This window comes from Camelina sativa, chromosome 19, assembly GCF_000633955.1.
Source record: "Camelina sativa cultivar DH55 chromosome 19, Cs, whole genome shotgun sequence".
Classification (NCBI taxonomy): Eukaryota; Viridiplantae; Streptophyta; class Magnoliopsida; order Brassicales; family Brassicaceae; genus Camelina; species Camelina sativa.
In genome coordinates, this window is record NC_025703.1 from 22,078,740 (window position 1) to 22,097,995 (window position 19,256).

Consider the following 19,256-nt stretch of genomic DNA (forward strand, 5'->3'; position numbering starts at 1 on the left):
CTGATCTTCTTGGCATGCAGTCTTGTGAGGTTAGGCGTGCTTCTCCCTTACTTAGTTACTGTTTGTTAACATTATTGAAAGCTCTCTCCCCTTGTTGTTCTCAAGTCATTTTTTTTTTGGGTTTTGGGTTCAGGGGACGGAGACAGTTGCGAGCAACGCAAGGTCACACACAAGTTTACTATCAGGTTTGTACATAGGGAACGTGAAAGTGTTGGTGAAGGCACAATTTGGAATGGACAGCTCAAAAGAAATTGTAATGAAACTGGCTGTTCGAGCAGAGGATCCATCTGTCAGCGATGCGATTCACGCACTTGTTGCCAACGGCTAAACATATCCAAGCGTTCTTTGCTAGAGAAAGACATCGAGAGAATCTATAACTATATGAATTTTCTTATACCCTGTTGGTATTTTGATGTTGCCTCAACATTTTTGGTGTTTGCTACGTTTTACCATTAGTATAAATATTCTTTTGAGCATTTGAGTATCAGTCGTTTATCTTTTCTTTAATAAAGGACAACATTTATATGAATTGGAGAAAAAAAAGAAAAACCAAAATGACTACATGACCTGAAAAAAAAGTGAGTAGGAACTATAGGAGACTTGAGGAATGAGGCTTCAGCTACATAATTCGCAAGGAAGGAAAAAGAAAGAAAAAAGAAACGAACATGATAACGAGAGGCAAATACAGAGAAGAGGAGCTTTCTGATCCGTTCGTCTCCGTTGCTTTATCTGAAGTCACATATTTATTCATCTCTCCTCTTATGCTTCCATCTCCTGCTCTTGGGTAGACGCAACTGTTATAACCTATAAACAGGAAAAGCCGAAAATAATAGAATAAATGTTAGTGTGTAACATTTGTAACTCGGTCGCACTCTTAATGTAGACATGAAAAATTTAGAAATATATTGTCATATAATCTGTATCATATTCCTATTTAACTTCTTTCTACGTACCTAAAGACAAATTTAATAAGTTTAGAAAAGAAAAGAAGAAAAAACAAACAAAGTACAAATAAAAGTTTATTAGTTTGTATTAAGAATAAGAACCCTAGCTAGAAAAAGACTTACAAAATGTTATGAGAAAATATAATATAACTTTATAATTATTTGGGTTTATTGCTTATTTATTTAATTCGTTCTTGTAACATATCACATGTAGCATGACTTAAGAATCTAATGAACTCATGAATGTACCTAATTGATGTTGGTTTAGAACTCACATGCAGCTTTCTTGAACCATAATAAAATAATATTGGCTGTCCCAGTCTCATGAACTCACGATTTATAACAAGTAGGAAATGAAAGATGAAGAGAGGAAAATAACTTACTAGGGTTGTCGGAAGTGATCCTCGCGGTTTTGGAGAAATCGCAATCCGTAGGGTTTTCAGGAGATTTTTGGAAATAGAGATTCATGGCATAGGCTGTATGAGACATGAGATTGTTAGGCTCGAAACAAACCCCTCCTGGCATTATTGGGCCACAATCGATTCCCTGACCACAAACCCAATCTAGACTATCTTGCAACTGTTCTTCAGTCGCATCATCCTTTGGCACACACCATCCCATCGATGTTGCTTCTCCCAACGGTGGAGATTGTGACGTCTACTATCATCACAAATAACATTCACTAGAACTGGTTAACTATCTTATAAATAAGCAATTCATGCGGTCTAGTGGTTGAAAGATTCACATTGTCGTTTCATGCAACTATGGTTCCCTAAAATAGCAAGAATATATATCCGGCTTTTCCTATGCCGCGGGGGATTAGATCAATGCGGATGCGAGATCCCATGGTTAATTAATTAGTTATATGTAATTGGTCATATTATCTTAGTACCTGACTACTAGTAGTTTTACTGAGGCCAATGTCGTAGGCCATCGAAAGGTCAGGCTTGAAAAGGCCAAAAGAACGTTCAAAGGAAGGACCAGGCTTGAGATTTTCATCAAATAGAGCAAAAATGTAAGTGTCGATGTGTGCAAATGCTGGTTCTATCTTACTATAATGAGTTTGATTCTTTCTAAGTGGAAAAACAAAAGGAAATGTAAAGAGAGATAATTAGTTCCTCACTACAAATTTTTTTTTTTGGACAACAATTTAAGGGGGGATAAAGTTATTAGTAATAACTTATTACTAATAAATAAAATTTCCAACGTTCAAATACAGACTTTTCACATGATTTACAATCATTATATAATTGCAATAAATAATTGAAGATCTCGGTGCAGCAATATGAATATTGTTATATAATAAATGAACCATACCTTGAGACTGAGACCAAATAAACAAATGCATAGCTGTTTATTAGATTAAATGATTTAATGTACACTATATCATGACGTTTGAGCTGGATTTTGAAATACACTAAGCGGTCCACCAATTTCAAAACCAAAGACTTGCCTACTTCACAGTTTGAATAGCAAGTTCAAGAAAATGTTATAATAATAATACTCTAATTTGTTTAGTACAGAACCGATCGAGCATGAAGTTTAGATATTACAAATACAAGTGTAAGTAATTTTACCTGTGCATCGAACATGTTCATGTACTTGATTCCAGTGTTAGAGTCGACCCGTCCCGCGTTAGGCTGAAAAAGGCAAAACGCTAGCGTTTCGGGTCTCGGGTCGCTCTGGTACGCAAAGAACGGGTACGGGTTGATGGCAAAAGGTGACCCTGTATCGCTAAGGAACTGTAGAATGACCTTTAAACCAGCCTGATAACTGAGCGCAAACGAACCAGCTGATGGCGGTTCGGAGTTGCCAAGCACCGTCATTGCGTGGACCGTAGACACCTTAATTTTTCCGCCTAGTGAAACCGCCTCGAGAGCCTTTTGGATATTTTGCATAGCCGGGAGAAGTTGGTTCACCAGATTCAGGTCATTCGACAATAATAACTGCACCAAAGAAATACTTAGTTACTTCCATACATTTTAATTGAAATAACACATTTCTATTTTTTGTTGTTCAAGTGATCAAGTCGAAGGACAAAGTTTACAAAAATAATATCAACAAAACGGATTCTTGAAAGCGGGGATGAATCCGTGAAAGATTTGTGGATTTTATCAAGAAACGCAATAAAAGATGTGGGATATATTTGATTTAAGAGGAGGAGTTCACCTCATTGCCAACATTGATGAGAATGATGTTGGAGGCAGGATAGAAAGGGAGTACGTTGGAACTGATCCATTGAGAGGCGACGTTGAGATCCGAGGCTATAGACGGGAGATCACCATTGGCTACTCCGATAACAATGCCAATACCGGTGCCAGCCAAGGATTTGATGATGGAGGGATCGGCATTGTATAGCCTCACTTTTTGGATGGAGGTGGATTGGAGGAGTTTGGCCGTTTCGGACGGTGCTGGGAGGTTGTCGGCTAGTAAGCCGTAGTTTACTCCGATAAACGACTGTGCATTTGACGGCGGAAAAAAGAAGAGAATGAAGAGGAGAGGGATGAAGATGGAGAGAGCCATGGAAACAGAGGAATGTAAGAGGAAGTGAGATTTGAAATGTTAAAAGAGTAATGAAGATAGAAGGTTAGGTTAGTGCAAGGGTGAGAAGAAATATAGTTTATTAGTTAGTGTAAGGTTTTTACAGAATCCCGAAGCTCACATGTGCTGATTTTAAACTACAATCCATTTGCTGACTTCTCTGCCACGGGTTTCCCCGTTTCTTACAATATTTATATTATGGAGATTTCTTTCAAATTTTGTTATTAGGTGTTTCATGTTTCGTAGGGGATTATAATTTCTCAAATAGCCAATTAAACACCAACTAATTAAAACAAAGACTGATTTTGCTCTTTATTTTACATTTTAACGGGATACAATCTATACTAATAAAAAGTAGGAGCTATAAGCTCCTAAGGGCGTCCACATACGATTTTAAATAACCAATAGAAATTTGACATATCACTTATTAACATTTTATACAATTTCCAGAATTTCTATATTAAGTATTATTTTAAATAACCTATCATGATTTGACATGTCATTCATTAACATTTTTTAAATTTCCAGAATTTTTTAGAAAAAAGAAAATTCTAAATTTATGGAAATCAAAGAACTAAGCACAATATCCCACATCGGCTAGAAATTTTTTAGACTATGGTTCATAACCAGTATAAATAAGATTAATATGCTTCCAACAACAAATGAGCAGGAAAGCTTGATTTATCAGGCGTCCAAGTTTAAAAGTTTTATTCGGTTTGATCCGGTTTTTTATTTGATCAAATTAAAACTTTAAAAAGTTTCAAAAAAAATATTAGAATATTTTAAAATTTTAAAATTTTAAATATTATAAATATTGAAACTTTTAAGAGTTCTTAGCTTTTAAAAAATATTTAAATATTATAAGTTTTAAATTTTAAAAGTTTAAAATATTATAAATATTGAAAATTTTTTAAAGGTTCAAATTTTATACTTTGAAACCTTTTAAAAGTTTAAAATATTATAAATATTGATGCAAAACATAAATTATCTTATTTTTCTACATTTGTGCTTTTTATTTCTTATGAGCTGTAAAACATATTTTTGTGTATGATTTTAGAGATGAATTGATATTCTTTCATTAATTTTTTATTTTTGGGTCTAAGGAAGAAGGATTGACATCGCAAGACCTTAATTTGATGTTTAAGTCAAATTTTGAGGTTTAAAGAAGAAATATGGACGACAAACACACATGTTTTATTAGCTATACATAGGCATGACCAGGGTTACGGTTGTCACGGTTAAGGTTTATTAACCATCGGTTATGGTTAGAAAATTTTGTAACATTTACCAGAACCGTTTAACAAACGGTTAAACGGTTACGTTTAAATATGGTTACGGTTCAAGCGATTACTGTTATATACGGTTACGGTTATTTGATAATATGATACAGTTGATATTATTTGATGATATAATATAATTGATATTATTTATTTATAGTTAATATGTTCGTATAGTGTACTCATATTTCTATATATCATATGATTCATATTAAATAAATAATTATTAGTATATTTTATTATGTTTTTAAAATATTATACACCAAGTAAGGATTTTTGTTTGAGAAGTTTTTAAACGCGTTGATCTAAAACCAAATAAGTATATGGATAAAATTGTCAATAATTGGGTGCATGTGTTGACTATGCTGGTAATCATGAATTTTACAAATTTTATGAGAAAATAAATGCTTTTGTTCTTGGAGTTTGATGGATTAACAAGTTGTGTGGTAGTCTAAAAAAAGGTTTTTCAGTGGAAGAATGTAAAGAAGTTGACGAGGAAGAAGAAGAAAAAGAGTATAACGAAGAACTAAACGGTAAAAGTTACGATGACAATTAACACAAAATTTGACAATGAAAATGACAAGAAAGAATATGAAGAATAAGAAAACATTGAATAAAAAACACAAAAACATAGGTGGTAGCGATCAATTAAATATGAAAACGAGTTAAATTCATGATTATAAAATTGTTTCGTTTTTCTGGTGGTCAAAAGAAATGGTTTAGGATATGTGAGGTCATCAATTTGATTTGCCTCGCCTGGACGTCAAGTTAAATTTATGATTTTTTTTATCAGATTTGATTTTATAACACAACTGATTTTTATATTTTAAAAAATTGTGTATCTGAAATTTAATTTTTTTTCTTAGTACTAATTTTAATTTTTTTATGAGATAATATTTTATTACCGTAATCAATCATATATAATTTTTGTCAAAATATATCAAATAAATCCATGCGTAGCGTGGGTTCAAAACCTAGCTTATAAACCTTTTAAAAGTTTAAAATATTACAAATATTGAAACTTCTAAAAGTCTTAGCTTTTAAAAGGTTTCAAAATATTATAATTTTTAAATTTTAAAAATTTCTTAACATTTAAAAGGTTTTGAAAAAAATTAATTTATAAATTTTAAAAGTTTAAAATATTAGAAATTTGAAACTTTAAAAGGTTCAAATATTAAATATATTTAAAATTCATAAAATATTTTAAAATATTACAATTACTTAACCTCCATAGAAATTTGAAGACATTATATATATACTAATAAAAAGTTGAAGCTATAAAATCCTAAAGGTGTCCATATAGGATTTAAAAAAAAAACAATAAGAATTAGATATTTCACTAATAACATTTTTGGAAATATAGTAGTAATCTATATTATTGAGATTTTTTAGAAAAAAAAAATCTATAGAAATAAAAAAAAATATGTACAACGCCCCACATCGGCTAGAAAATTTTAGACAATGGCTGAGAACCATTATAAATAAAACTAATATGTTTTTAACTATAAATTTAGCAAATTAAATTTTTCAAAGGTTTAGATATTTATTTTAGAATGTTTAGAAATATTATAAATACCTCCATAAAAATGTTAAAATATTATAACTATTTAAAGTCTATAAAAATCTAATGTGTCATTAATATTTAACTCTAAAAACAATAAAATGTTACCAATATTTAAACTACATCTAAAGTTTGAAATATTTTAAATATTTAATCTCCATTAAAAATTTAAAAGTTAAAGAATTACTAAATATTAGTTTGTGCTTTATATCTCTTATTAGCTGTAAAACATATTTTTGTGTATAACTTTACAGATGATTTGATACTTTTGCAGTAAAATTTTTATTTTTAAGTTTAAGAAAGAAGGATTGACGTTGCAAGACCTTGATTTGATGTCTTTGAGTTTAAAGAAGAAGGATCGAGGAAAAGCACAAATATTGTTTTAACTATACATGTATTCATATTACTTTCTCTCCAAGTAAGGATTTAGGTTTGAAAAGTTTCAATACGTGTGGATCTAAAACCGAGTAAGTATAAAGATGAAATTATCAATAATTGGGGTGCATGTGTTGCCTATGCTGTTCTTCATGAATTGCACAATTTTTACGAGAAAAGAAATGATTTTTGTCTTGGAGTTTGATGGGTTAACAAGTTGTGGAGTAGTCCAAAAAAAGGTTTTTCAGTGGAAGAATGTGAAGAAGTTGACGAGGAAGAACAAGAAGAAGAGTATAACGAATAACCGAACAGTAAAAGTAACGATGAAAATTACCATAAAATTTGACAATGAAAATGACAAGAAAGAATATGAAAAATAAGAAAACATTGAATAAAAAAACAAGAAAACATAGGTGATAACGATCAATTAAATTAAAAAAACGAGATAAATTCATGATTATAAAATTGTTTCGTTTTTCTGGTGGTCAAAGAAATGGTTTAGGATATGTGAGATCACCAGTTTGATCCGCCTCGCCTGGACGTCGAGATAAATTCATGATTTTTTATCAGATTTGATTTTAAAACACAACTAATTTTTATATTTTTAAAAATTGTGTATTTGAAATTTAAAATTTTCCATAAGATAATATTTCATTACCGTCATCAATCATATATAATTTTTATCGTTATAAGCTTCTAAAGTTGTCCACATAGGATTTTAAACAACCTATCGGGATTCGACATGTCACTTATTAACATTTTTAAAAATTTCTAGAATTTTCTATATTAAGATTTTTTTAAACGACCAATCGCTATCAGACAACTCAATATTTAACATTTTTGAAATTATGTTAAATTTTTATATTAAAATACTTATAAATAAGTGTATTTACAACGTCCCATATCGGCTAGAAAAATTTAGACAATGGCTGAGAACAATTATAAATAAGACGAATATGCTTTTAACTACGAATGAGCAGGAAGCTTTTATCAGGCATCCAAATTTAAAAATTTAAAAGTTTGAAATATTATAATTATTGAAAATTTTAACATATATAAGAAGTTTAAGTATTATTATTATTAAAATATATAAGAAGTTTAAGTATTATTATTATTTTACTCTAAAAAATTTTAAAAGATTCAAATATTATAAATATTTAAAACATTCAATCGGGATTCGACATGTCATTCATTAACATTTTTTAAATTTTAGAATTTTCTATATTAAACGACCAATTGAGATCAGACAACTCAATATTTAACATTTTTGAAATTATGTTAAATTTCTATATTAAAAATAATTATAAATAATTATATATATACAACGTCCCACATCGACTAGAAAATTTTAGACAACGGCTGAAAACGATTATAAATAAGACTAAGATGCTTCCAACTATGAATGAGCAGGAAGCTTGATTTATCAGACGTCCAAATTTTTTTTAAAAAATAATAGTTTCAAATATTATAATTATTAAAACTTTTAAAAAGTTCAAATATTATAAATATTTAAATTTTATAGGATGTTTAAACATATTATAAATACATCCACAGATATTTTAAAATATTATAAATATTTAAACTCTATCAAAAGTTTAAGTATTATTAATATTTAACTCTCAAAAATTTAAAACATGTTTTTATGTATGACTTTATAGATGATTTGATATTTTTTATGTAAAATTATCTTTTGGGTCAAAGGAAGAAGGATTGACATCGCAAGATCTTGAGTTGATGTTATTTGAGTTAATTTTTGAGGTTTAAAGAAGAAGGATCGAGGACAAGCACACATGTCTTATTAGCTATACATGTGTTCATATTACTTTCTCTACAAGTTTTTGCAATTATGTAGTATTAAGGATTTTGGTTTGAAAAGTTTCAATACGTGTGGATCTAAAACCGAGCAAGTATACAGGTAAAAATATCAATAATTGGGTGCATGGAGTGAATAAACTGGTCCATAAAATTGCACAAATTTTATGAGACAAGAGGCAATGATTTTGGTATTAGAGTTTGATGGGTTAACAAGTTGTCTGACAGTCTAAAAAAAGGTTTTAAATGATTATCCAGTGGAAGAATGTGAGGAAGCTGATGAGGAAGAGGAAAAAAATGAGTATAATGAATAACTAGACGGTAAAAGTAACGATGGTATTTATCATGAAAATTTGACAATGAAAATGATGAGAAAAAATATAAAGACTAAGAAAACAATGAAAAATAAATCACAAAGACATAGATGATGGTGGTCAATTAAATATGAGAAAATAAGATTAATTCATGATTATAAAAATATTTTGTTTTTCTGATAGTAAAAGAAACGGTTTAGGATATACTAGGTCACCAGTTTGATCCGCTTCGCCTGGACGTCCAATTAATTTCATGATTCTTTTGATCAGATTTGAATTTTTAACACAAGTGACTTTAATATTTTTAAAAATAAAATTTTACCAATCAATCGTAATTTAAAATTTTATATAAACTAATATTTCATAACTGTTATCGATCATATATAATTTTTACCAAAATATATCAAATAAAACTAATAATAATAAGATAAAATTATTACGATGCAGTTTAAAAGAAACCTATAATTATCTGGTTAGATAAGTCTATTAAGAATATAAACCTATAATATCAACCGTATCATATTATCAAATAACTGTAACCGTATATAACAGTAACTGCTTGAACCGTAACCATATAAAAAATATTAATCATGAATTTATTATTATCTCTTAATTATCTCTTAATTTTAATTTAACCACACTACGCGTGGGTTTATTTGATATATTTTGATAAAAATTATATATGATTGATTACATTAATAAAATATTATCTTATGAAAAAATTAAAATTAGTCTAAGGAAAAAAATTAAATTTCAGATACACATTTTTTAAAATATAAAAATCAGTTGTGTTATAAAATCAAATCTGATTAAAAAATCATAAATTTAACTTAACGTCCAGGCTAGGCAAATCAAACTGATGACCTCACATATCCTAAACCATTTTCTTTGACCACCAGTAAAACAAACAATTTTATAATCATGAATTTATAGGTGGTAGCGATCAATTAAATATGAAAACGAGTTAAATTCATGATGATAAAATTGTTTCGTTTTTCTGGTTTTTCTGGTGGTCAAAGAATTGGTTTAGGATATGTGAGGTCATCAGTTTGATTCGCCTCGCCTCGACCTCGAGTTAAATTCATGATTTTTTATCAGATTTGATTTTATAACACAACTGATTTTTATATTTAAAAAAATTGTGTATCTGAAATTTTTTTTTCCTTAATACTAATTTAAATTTTTTTATAAGATAATATTTTATTACCGTCATCAATCATATATAATTTTCATCAAAATATATCAAATAAACTCACGCGTAGCATAGGTTCAAAACCTAGTATTAAAAAGAAAGAAGGAGATAATAATATCGTTCAATCGTCTCTCTAATCTTTATTATTTTAATTTTTTTTTGGACAAGTCTCTCTCTAATCTTTATTTGATTATACATCTTTTTCAAATTTAATCATACTTTCATTCATATATTGTTTTCAGTGAAATTTTCATTGCTAGTTTTTGGTAAAAAAAAATTCATACAAGATGTGGTTAAAGATGTGGTCGTGCGGTGGGAATCGTTCTCAAATGTTACAGAGCAAAAATCGTTTCTTACAGTTTGATTGGCGCCCCAACGTATTAAGAAGCATATAAAATGTGCTTTAAGACCTATGTTGCATGAAAACATAAATGGATATGCGAGAAAAAAACATTTCAGAAACATAAATAAATATAGATGTATTTTGGAAAAGTGTATATATATATATAATTTTATTATATAAAAGTTTGATGTCAAAGTTACTCATTAATAAGATTGTGACACATATCAATTGTATCATTCAGATGTTGACACATGTCAATTCTAAGTTTATTAAAAATTTTAGAAATAAAATATAAAAATTCAAAATCTACCATGAAAAGGTTATATATAAAACTAAAATAGAGAAAAGAAAACGTAAATTTATTTAAAATCTTTTTAAGAAAAAAAAAACTTTGTAAACTTCCAAATGTAAAACAAAAGTTTTGTTTTTAACAGTTTTAAAAATATTTAAAGGCAATTATAAGAAAATTATAAAATTTAAACAGTTTTAAAATTTAGAAAAGATAATTGTAAGGAAATTATATATTATATATCATAAAATTCGAAATTATAATATTGTTTACTTATTTTAATGTTAAGTTACTAATTTTATAAAAAAAGAATTCCTTTTTATATAAGATAAAAAAATGATTGTGAAAATTATACATTAATTAATGTTTCTAGAAAAATGTAAATACTCACCTTTACATAAAGAAAAAGATTGTTGAAGTAGAAAAAATAAAAAATAAACATAGAATATCTCATATTTTTTTCACCAATCAATTAATTTATTCAAAAAAACCGCTATTGTAATATATACAATAAGAATATGTAAGATTAACGTATTCTTTTTTGTAACCATAAAAATGTTAAAGTGAAGAGACATATAATTTGTTATTTAAAATGTTCATAACGACAATTTGTTGGTAGTAGTAGAGACTCAAGAATATATTTTAACTGTAAAATATATTTATGTGTACAAATACACTTTTAATGTTAACGTAGATAGTAGATTTGTAAATGAATATATATTAGTGTATTATAACCAAAAAAAACTATTGTCTATAATTAAAAGTTTATCTCTTTACTTACTTTTATACATTGTTTTTACTTACGAAAAAAATAAATATCTATTCTTTTTTAAATTTAATTTTATAATAACTTTGAACTCATCTACAACTATTTTCTTTAACTAAAAGTGTATCTATTTACTTTTTCTTTTTTTTCAACCAAACAATAAATTTAAAGGAAATTCTTCGGTTAGTTGTCCAAGCTGGAGGGAAGGAGTTTACAAAATAAACTTCAGAAATAAGAGAACGCGAAGCACGGACAAGACAATCTACTTTCGTATTTGACGCACACGGGATCCAAGAGATGAAAAATAGTGGGAAGGACTCCAGCGAGTTAAACTCATCGAGCATGTTGGAGAAAGACGACCAATCTTAAGGGGACTCAACCATAGTGAATAACTCAGCACATTAGTCTCGAAATGTTGACAAGGGATCCCTGAAGCATGTATCCGCTCCATGGCCCACAACAACACTTCTAACTCCGAATGTAGGGGGTAGGGGGAGAGGCTCTGTCTTAGACACTTGTCCCCCAACAACAACGTTCACTCCTCACCAACGCAACACCACCAGCCCAATCCTGAATGCACATTAGTTGCTTTCCAAAAACCATCAATCTGAAAACCAGGTGAAGAAACCTGGACATCCGAAGACGGGAATGGAGCTGACATGACCGCCGTAAAAGAGAGCGCCTCTTCGCAGGCTAACTTATCGCCCAAAGCCTAAGCAATTATATTATTCGCCTCGATCTCTAAACATTGAATTTTTTTTTATGGTCTTTCAGATTGTCCATAAAATCTATGGTAAGTGAAGAAGTTGATTAGGATCACCCTGTTGCAAGGTTCCCTCCAGAAAACAAAATTCAAATTTGAGTACACCGACTCATATGGAAAACCCTTTGACAAGATCGGAGTGAGAGATAAATCCCAAACTTCACACGAGCGAGAGCATTCAAAGAAAATGTGATTAATAGTCTTAACAGTAGAGTCGCACCTTTTACACCAAATACCACATTGAACACCTTAGTGTATCTATTTACTTTTATAACAGTTTTTACTTACTAAAAATATTTACTTTATATTTTTTTTTTGTTAAATTTAATTTATTTTAAAGACATTAAACCCACATATCGCGCGGGTCCTAATCTAGTAATAATATAATACCAAAACCAAAAGTACTAAATATCAAAACCATTTTAGATTATTTTTAAAAGTTTAAAAGATTATAATTTAAACACTTAGAGTTCATAAATTTAGGTTTTCATATATCCTATATTCTTGTACTATATTAGGTTTTGAACAAACTGTTAAATCACTGCAATGAGATTGTTGAACTGGATGTTGAATAGAGGTGAATTAATTGATGTTGAAAACATTCAACAGGTTGAATAAAGAGAAAGAGGGACTAACGCTGCCATGCAACAGAGTTATGAGAGGCTTCCAGCAGATGGACTCCCTCTATCAGTTTTTTTTCTTTTTTTTTAATGACAATTTGTGGAATGATTAGGTGGAAGAGAAAGAAAATGATGTGGAATGTAAAAAATTGAGGTGAAAGGTGTTGAATACTATAACCATTGTACATGGTCTAAGAGATCATCGCTAACGTCAATCATGATTGTTTTTGAAGTAATTGTGTGAGTAAAAAAGGTTACCGGCTCAAGCTTTTAGTGTCCAATTGTAATATGTAAATAATACAATTGATGAATGGGGAATACTAATGCGCAAAGTGAAGTTGGTAAACAACATAAATGGGGTTTGAATTGTTCTAAAAGTCCGTATAAGATCCAAAGCATACAAATTTTAGCTGTTTTCGGTTATTAATTTTGTTATCGGTTTTGGTCAGAGGGTTCCATGATTGGAGAGAATCGAAGAATTGTTTTTGTGATGTGTGGGCAGATAAAAAAATCAAAACTTAGTCCTCGAGCAGTAATATGAAAATGCGATATAAAAAGAAAAAGATGATGATAGCAAATGTAACAAATCAACGCTAGAGAGACCACCGTGTCGAAACAGATGTAGAATTTATGTATAATATGTACCCCATGACAAGTGTCAATAAATGGTCTCGTCGCATTATTATTATTTCTTCCGTGTAGCAACTTATGCGAATCTAAAAGAATGTAAAAAGTAAAGAGTGATCGTACTTATGGAAGAAAACCGATATAAAAAGTTAAAAAGGCTACAATATTCATATCATGCAGGTCACAGAAACAATACGCATACGCACAAGACAAAAAACACCATTGCAAAACATTGACTCACCAATTTCTCTTCTAACAATCACAAAACACCATTACAATACATGAGAAGAGGAAAAATCATACCATTGGGTGTTCGGTATGAGTGTGGGAGAGAGGAACGTGGTGAACTTATCCCTGTTTGGCACCAGAAGCAGGGTATTTAGAGCCCGAGACACGTCCTCCTGGAGTTCCGGCAACATTGCAGCAGTTTCTTCTTCGAAGTTGTTGCCTTAAGACGATGGATGCGATGGATGACTACGAGTCTGAGAGCGTTGAACTGGAGAAGGCGGAGGGTCATCTTGAAGAGTTGCCTAAGTCGCTGGATTGTAGTTAACTTCTTCTGAAGGAGACCGGCGTACTTGAGGTTGAGGTAGGCGAGTAAAGGAGTTCTGAAATAGTTGTTGAGGCGGAGGATAGTCCCGGATCTGGGATTGCGTTGAATGTCGTGGCAAAATGGGGACTTCTTCTTCAGGTGTCTGCTACGGAGGAGGAGCTTGTACTGCCGGCGTGACGTCGTACTGACTGGGTAGATTGGTAGGCCGTAGTCTTGACCCTCCGGGAATCTGAAAAATATTACGAACAAGTTTTCTCTTTCTTCCTCGATTAGGCATCGTGTGACTGAGGAGTAATAGAACGAAGAGAGATTGAAGATTCAGAAGACAGATTGAAGATTGAGAAGAGAGACTGAGAAGAGAGAATGAGAGGAGATGAAGGCGGCTTTAGGGTTTCGTCGAAGAGAGTAAGAAGAAGATAGGTTATCTCGAAGTGAGTAGGAAGAAGATGGGTTTCGAGTGTAACTGGATTTGGGCCTAGCCCAACTTTTTTTTATGTTGTTAATTTTATAAAATGTTGTTAATTCAAAAAAAAACATTTTTTTACATAAAAACATATATCCATCCATATAAACATAAAAAAATAGAAATATAAAAACATAATTCATTCTTCACAATTTTATTTTACATAAAAAGAACAAATTTTTAAAATCATAATAGTACATAATATATTAAACATGTTATGCAAAGTGTGACTGTTTTACGACTATTAGAAGACCCTCCAAAGGAGTCACCTATTAGTCGCTAATTTAGCGACTATTTCTCCCCGTCGCTGGCGTAGTCGCCAAATGAGCGACTAAATTACGACTGTAACTTTCAAACAACAACTTAGCCCTAAAATAGTCGTCAATTTACGACCACAGTTACGACTACGACCTTGGTCGTTATTTAATGACGACATAGCGACTAATCTCTATCAGTCGCAGCAAAGTCATCATTTAGTTGCAATTCAGTCGGCAAATTTGGCGACTACATATATAGTCACTAAGTGTAGTCGTTATTCAACTGTTTTCTTGTAGTGTATGATGGACAACCAATCTGATAGACATGACCCAACAATCCAGTTTTTGTCCATTGATTTTGTGTGCCTTCGACGTTCTAGGTAGACCATATGGCGATTTTGGTTGGTTTCTATCAATGTTTTGTCCACCATATTGGTCCACCAGCTTTTTTCCCTAATTTGTAAATGGTCCACCATATCTACCCTTTCCAATTTTTGTCCACTTGTAACAACATAGTATGTCCATCGTGCAGGTCGTATACTCTAGTGGACCAGATAAAAAAAACCAGGTTTGTCCACAATTAACATGTTTGTCGGTTTAGTCTTTCGTAGAGGTTGTTAATAGCACTCGGTCCTGAAAAACTTGTTTATTGTTCCGCACTGGTCTGATGAAGAAGCTGGCGTTACCATTAATGCATATCCCATTGGTATTAATGTCTCCCTCTCTTTGAATTGAGATCCCTTTTGAATTCTATGGCGTGCGCTTTTCTCAAGTTTTATTGCAGGAGTAATTTGGTCTTCTCGCAACTTCCCTCAATTAATAAACTGATATTTCTGAGAAAGAAAAAAAACTTGCATTTCTGATAAGTTTTAGTGGAAAAATGGCATTCTTAGCCAAATTACCTTTATTTATTACTAAATCAGTTAACTAGAGCAATCATAAAAAGTACAAGGCAGTAAAAAATCTATTATCGAATTATTTGATTAACAAATCCACTCATAAAGTCAATCTTTAATTCCAAATTGGTTAACTATCAATATTTTTTGTAAATTATATAATGATTTTTTAAAAAGTAATATTTGAATTATAAATATATTTTGTTGTATAGAAGACTTACTAAAAAAAAAAGAACATTAAGGCCTTGAAGGGAGACATTAAGACCTTGAATGGAGACATCAAAAGTGCGTATTTCAAAATATGTTTTTGTGAAAGTTAAATTATACAACAATTACTAATATATTGGTAATTTGCGTTTTTCTAAAAAAAAAAGCTGATTGCGGTTTTTTAGGTCCGCAATTATTTCTCTAACTACCTGTTATCCTGCATTTTTCTAAATAACGCACAAACATACTATTTTTTTTTACTTTTTAAAATATATAACTTATGTTGAATAAAAAATTAAATAACTAATACATATTTTAATAAACAAAAGGTCTGTGTACCTTTTCTTTTTTCTTTCTCTCGTTCAAGTAACTTTGAATGCATGGTCAAAAAAAATTTTCTTTTTTCATTTTATCTTTAAAATAAATTTCAAAATGTAACATATATAAGTAATATTAGTAGTATGCAAGTATAACCATTAATAAATCCAGTTTTTCTAACAATAAATGAATTCTTTTGGAAATTTTTAATACATTAACAACTGGATTTGAAAAAATATATTCCATACTAGTTCTTTTTATTTAGTAATATTTTTTTTATGATTGAACTTGTTAATTTATTTAACAATAAATAAACATATATATGATAAATTTTATTGAATAAAAGTTCATATATAAAGTTCATAAATGATATATTAAAATTATTTGTTCAATAACCCTATCTTTTTAATTTTTACCTAAACTAATATTCTTAATATATAAAAATATGTATCCGACTACAGTTTTTTAATCAATTAAATATTATTTTGCATTTGTTAAGTGAAAAATTAAAAATATTGCATTTTAATCAGTTTTAATCAATTAAAAATGAAAAATGCATTTGTCCCGCAAATTTATTTCTCCTGCACATACCGTAATTGAATCGTACCGCATTCTGAAAATGTTTTTCCCGCATACTCAAATACGTAGTTACCATTCGGACACTAAGTACAATAAGATAAGAAATAATAGTGAGAGAGAGAAATTTGTTTTTTTTTTCCTTTAGAAATATATATATATATATAGTCATTTATATTAATAATTAAAAAATGTATTATCCAGTGTGCAGTTTTTGTTAGACAGCTGGGTAAATACTAGTTTTGTTTTGAAAAGCGGTTCAAGCCTTTATTAGTCCTGGGCGTTCGGGTATTCGGTTCGGTTCTGGATATATCCATTCGGTTCTGGGTATTTTGGATATAAGAGTTTAGGATCCATTCAGTTAATTTACTATTTTGGTTCAGGTTCGGTTCAGGTTCGGTTATTTTCGGTTTGGTTCCGGGTAACTGAAAAAGTGTAATATATTTAAAAATATATATTTTTAAAGTAAAACCTGATTATAATTTAACACATATATCTAAAAACTTCCAGATATTTAGTTTATTTAAAATATTTTGGTATGTTGGTCTAAATATATATGATACTGGTTTGATTTTTAGTTTAATTTTTATTATTTTATTTGAATTAACATTTATTGAATTATCAAAACTTCAACGTGGCGTAGTGGCCACATCACACGCTCAAGTTTGTAAAGGTCTTAAGTTCGATTCTTGAACCAAAATTTTGGTTCTGTTTATTTGCCCAAGACTACCATTATTCACTGGTTAATTCCGCAATTTTTTTTTTTTGAAAACCATCCCGCTTTCATGTTCTCGATTCAAGACCTAAGAGTGTTTACTTATGAAAATAATGAAACGTTCTTTAAAAAGAAATTCAAGTACATTCTGGTCTATTTGCAGCAGTTCGAGGCCCATAACTAAGCCACCTTTTTTTGGATTGCATGCTTGCTTCCCTAGATGATCCTAACAACAATTTCTTTGTTAGTAAACCTTTTGATAAATCATCATTAATCAAAATATTTACAAAAGTACACACTATATTAATTAGTTTTTTAAGTTACAAAGTACATGTTCTGGGTCCGAATGGTAACCGTGTATTTGGTTGTGTGGAGAAAGCGGTTTGATAGTGCGGTACGGATCAACTCCGGTACGTGTGGGAGAAAAGTATTTGCGGGATAAGTGCGGTTTATGCATAATAAGCGGTTCCAAAAAAAGTTTGATTAATGAAAAATACTATTTTTGGTATTTAAAATATGTGTGGTAAAATAGATAAAAGCAGTGGGAATAATATTTATTAACATATAAACAGAATTTATTAATCATTTAAATCAATTTTTATAATTTGACATCCATTAAATCATTTAAGAAACTGAATCTATAATATTTACATCATCATTATAATTTTGAATCCATTAATTTATTTAATAAATGTATTTTTGTATAAGACCTTCTAACAAATACATTTTAAACAAATGTCATCTCATAGTGTTTTAAAAAAATGATTATATACATATATAAATGAGAGAGGAGAGGTAGAGAGAAGATAGAAGAATCTTTTTTCCATTTATTCTTGCATTAGTATATTTTAAAAAAGTAATATAAGAATATATATATATATATATATATATACTGCTTTGAATATTTTAATAATTGTATTACCTGTGTTTTTCACAAAACCGCTCGGTAAATACCTGTGCTTCTTTGGAAAAACGGTTCAGTTATCCAACAGGTAAATCTGGAATCTCTTTTTTTTTTTAAACACAAATTTGAGAAATATTTTGACTGGTATTCAAAGTACGGTTTTGTAAAAAAAAAGAAAAGTGAAAACCGCTTTTTCAATGCTTCCAATCACTACCTATATATATCATTAATCAAAATATTTGTTTATTTAGTTTCTAAATTAAAAATGTAAGATTTCGTCATATATTTGTTTTGGAAACACGAGTTTATATTGTTTCCAAATAAAAAATTTAGAAATTGCTTTTAAGTAACATTTTTCATGTTTCGTAGAGTTTCTGGTTTCTAAACGTTTTAGAAACGACAAACGGGGAAAGTTTTCATGGACCTAACTTAAAGACAAAGTAAATTAAGCCTAAATGCACACATTATTTGGTCTTATAAAGATATAAATGTTATTTGATATCTCAAAGCAAAATGGTTCTATGGTCTAGCGGTTAGGACATTGGACTCTGAATCCAGTAACCCGAGTTCAATTCTCGGTAGAACCTTCTCCGTTTTATTAAATCTTTCCTTTTATTTTCCCAATAAGCTTCCCACGTGCGAATAAAACAGTCATCATAGAGCTTCACCACACGTACGAAATCAGATCCAAGAAAAAGGAAAGAAGTAAAAGTTGGAACTGAGAAACAAATGTAAATCGAACCCAACCTTTTTTCTTGTTTTCTGGTCTTTCTTTCAATAAGAAAGAAACCAAAAAAAACAAAACCCAATCTCCAAGAATTACAATTTACAAAAAAAATCCTCGTTAAACCAAAAACCAAAATTAAGAAAAAAAAAATGAACTACAAATTCTAACTCCACCAATCCTAACCCCAAGAAACATAAAAAAAAAAAAAAAAACAAA

At 29.8% G+C, this 19,256-nt stretch overlaps 1 protein-coding gene, 1 non-coding gene and 1 pseudogene across 2 annotated transcripts; 2 read left to right on the forward strand and 1 right to left on the reverse strand.

Moving 5' to 3' along the window:
• LOC109131046 (coatomer subunit gamma) lies at positions 7-476 on the forward strand. Its single transcript, XM_019241510.1, has 2 exons — positions 7-29; positions 134-476. The coding sequence occupies exons 1-2, from the start codon at positions 15-17 to the stop codon at positions 326-328; spliced, it is 210 nt and encodes a 69-aa protein (XP_019097055.1). The 5' UTR covers positions 7-14; the 3' UTR covers positions 329-476.
• LOC104766919 lies at positions 601-3,528 on the reverse strand (annotated as a pseudogene).
• Positions 18,829-18,900, forward strand: TRNAQ-CUG. Its single transcript has one exon. It is a non-coding gene; the product is annotated as a tRNA-Gln (tRNA).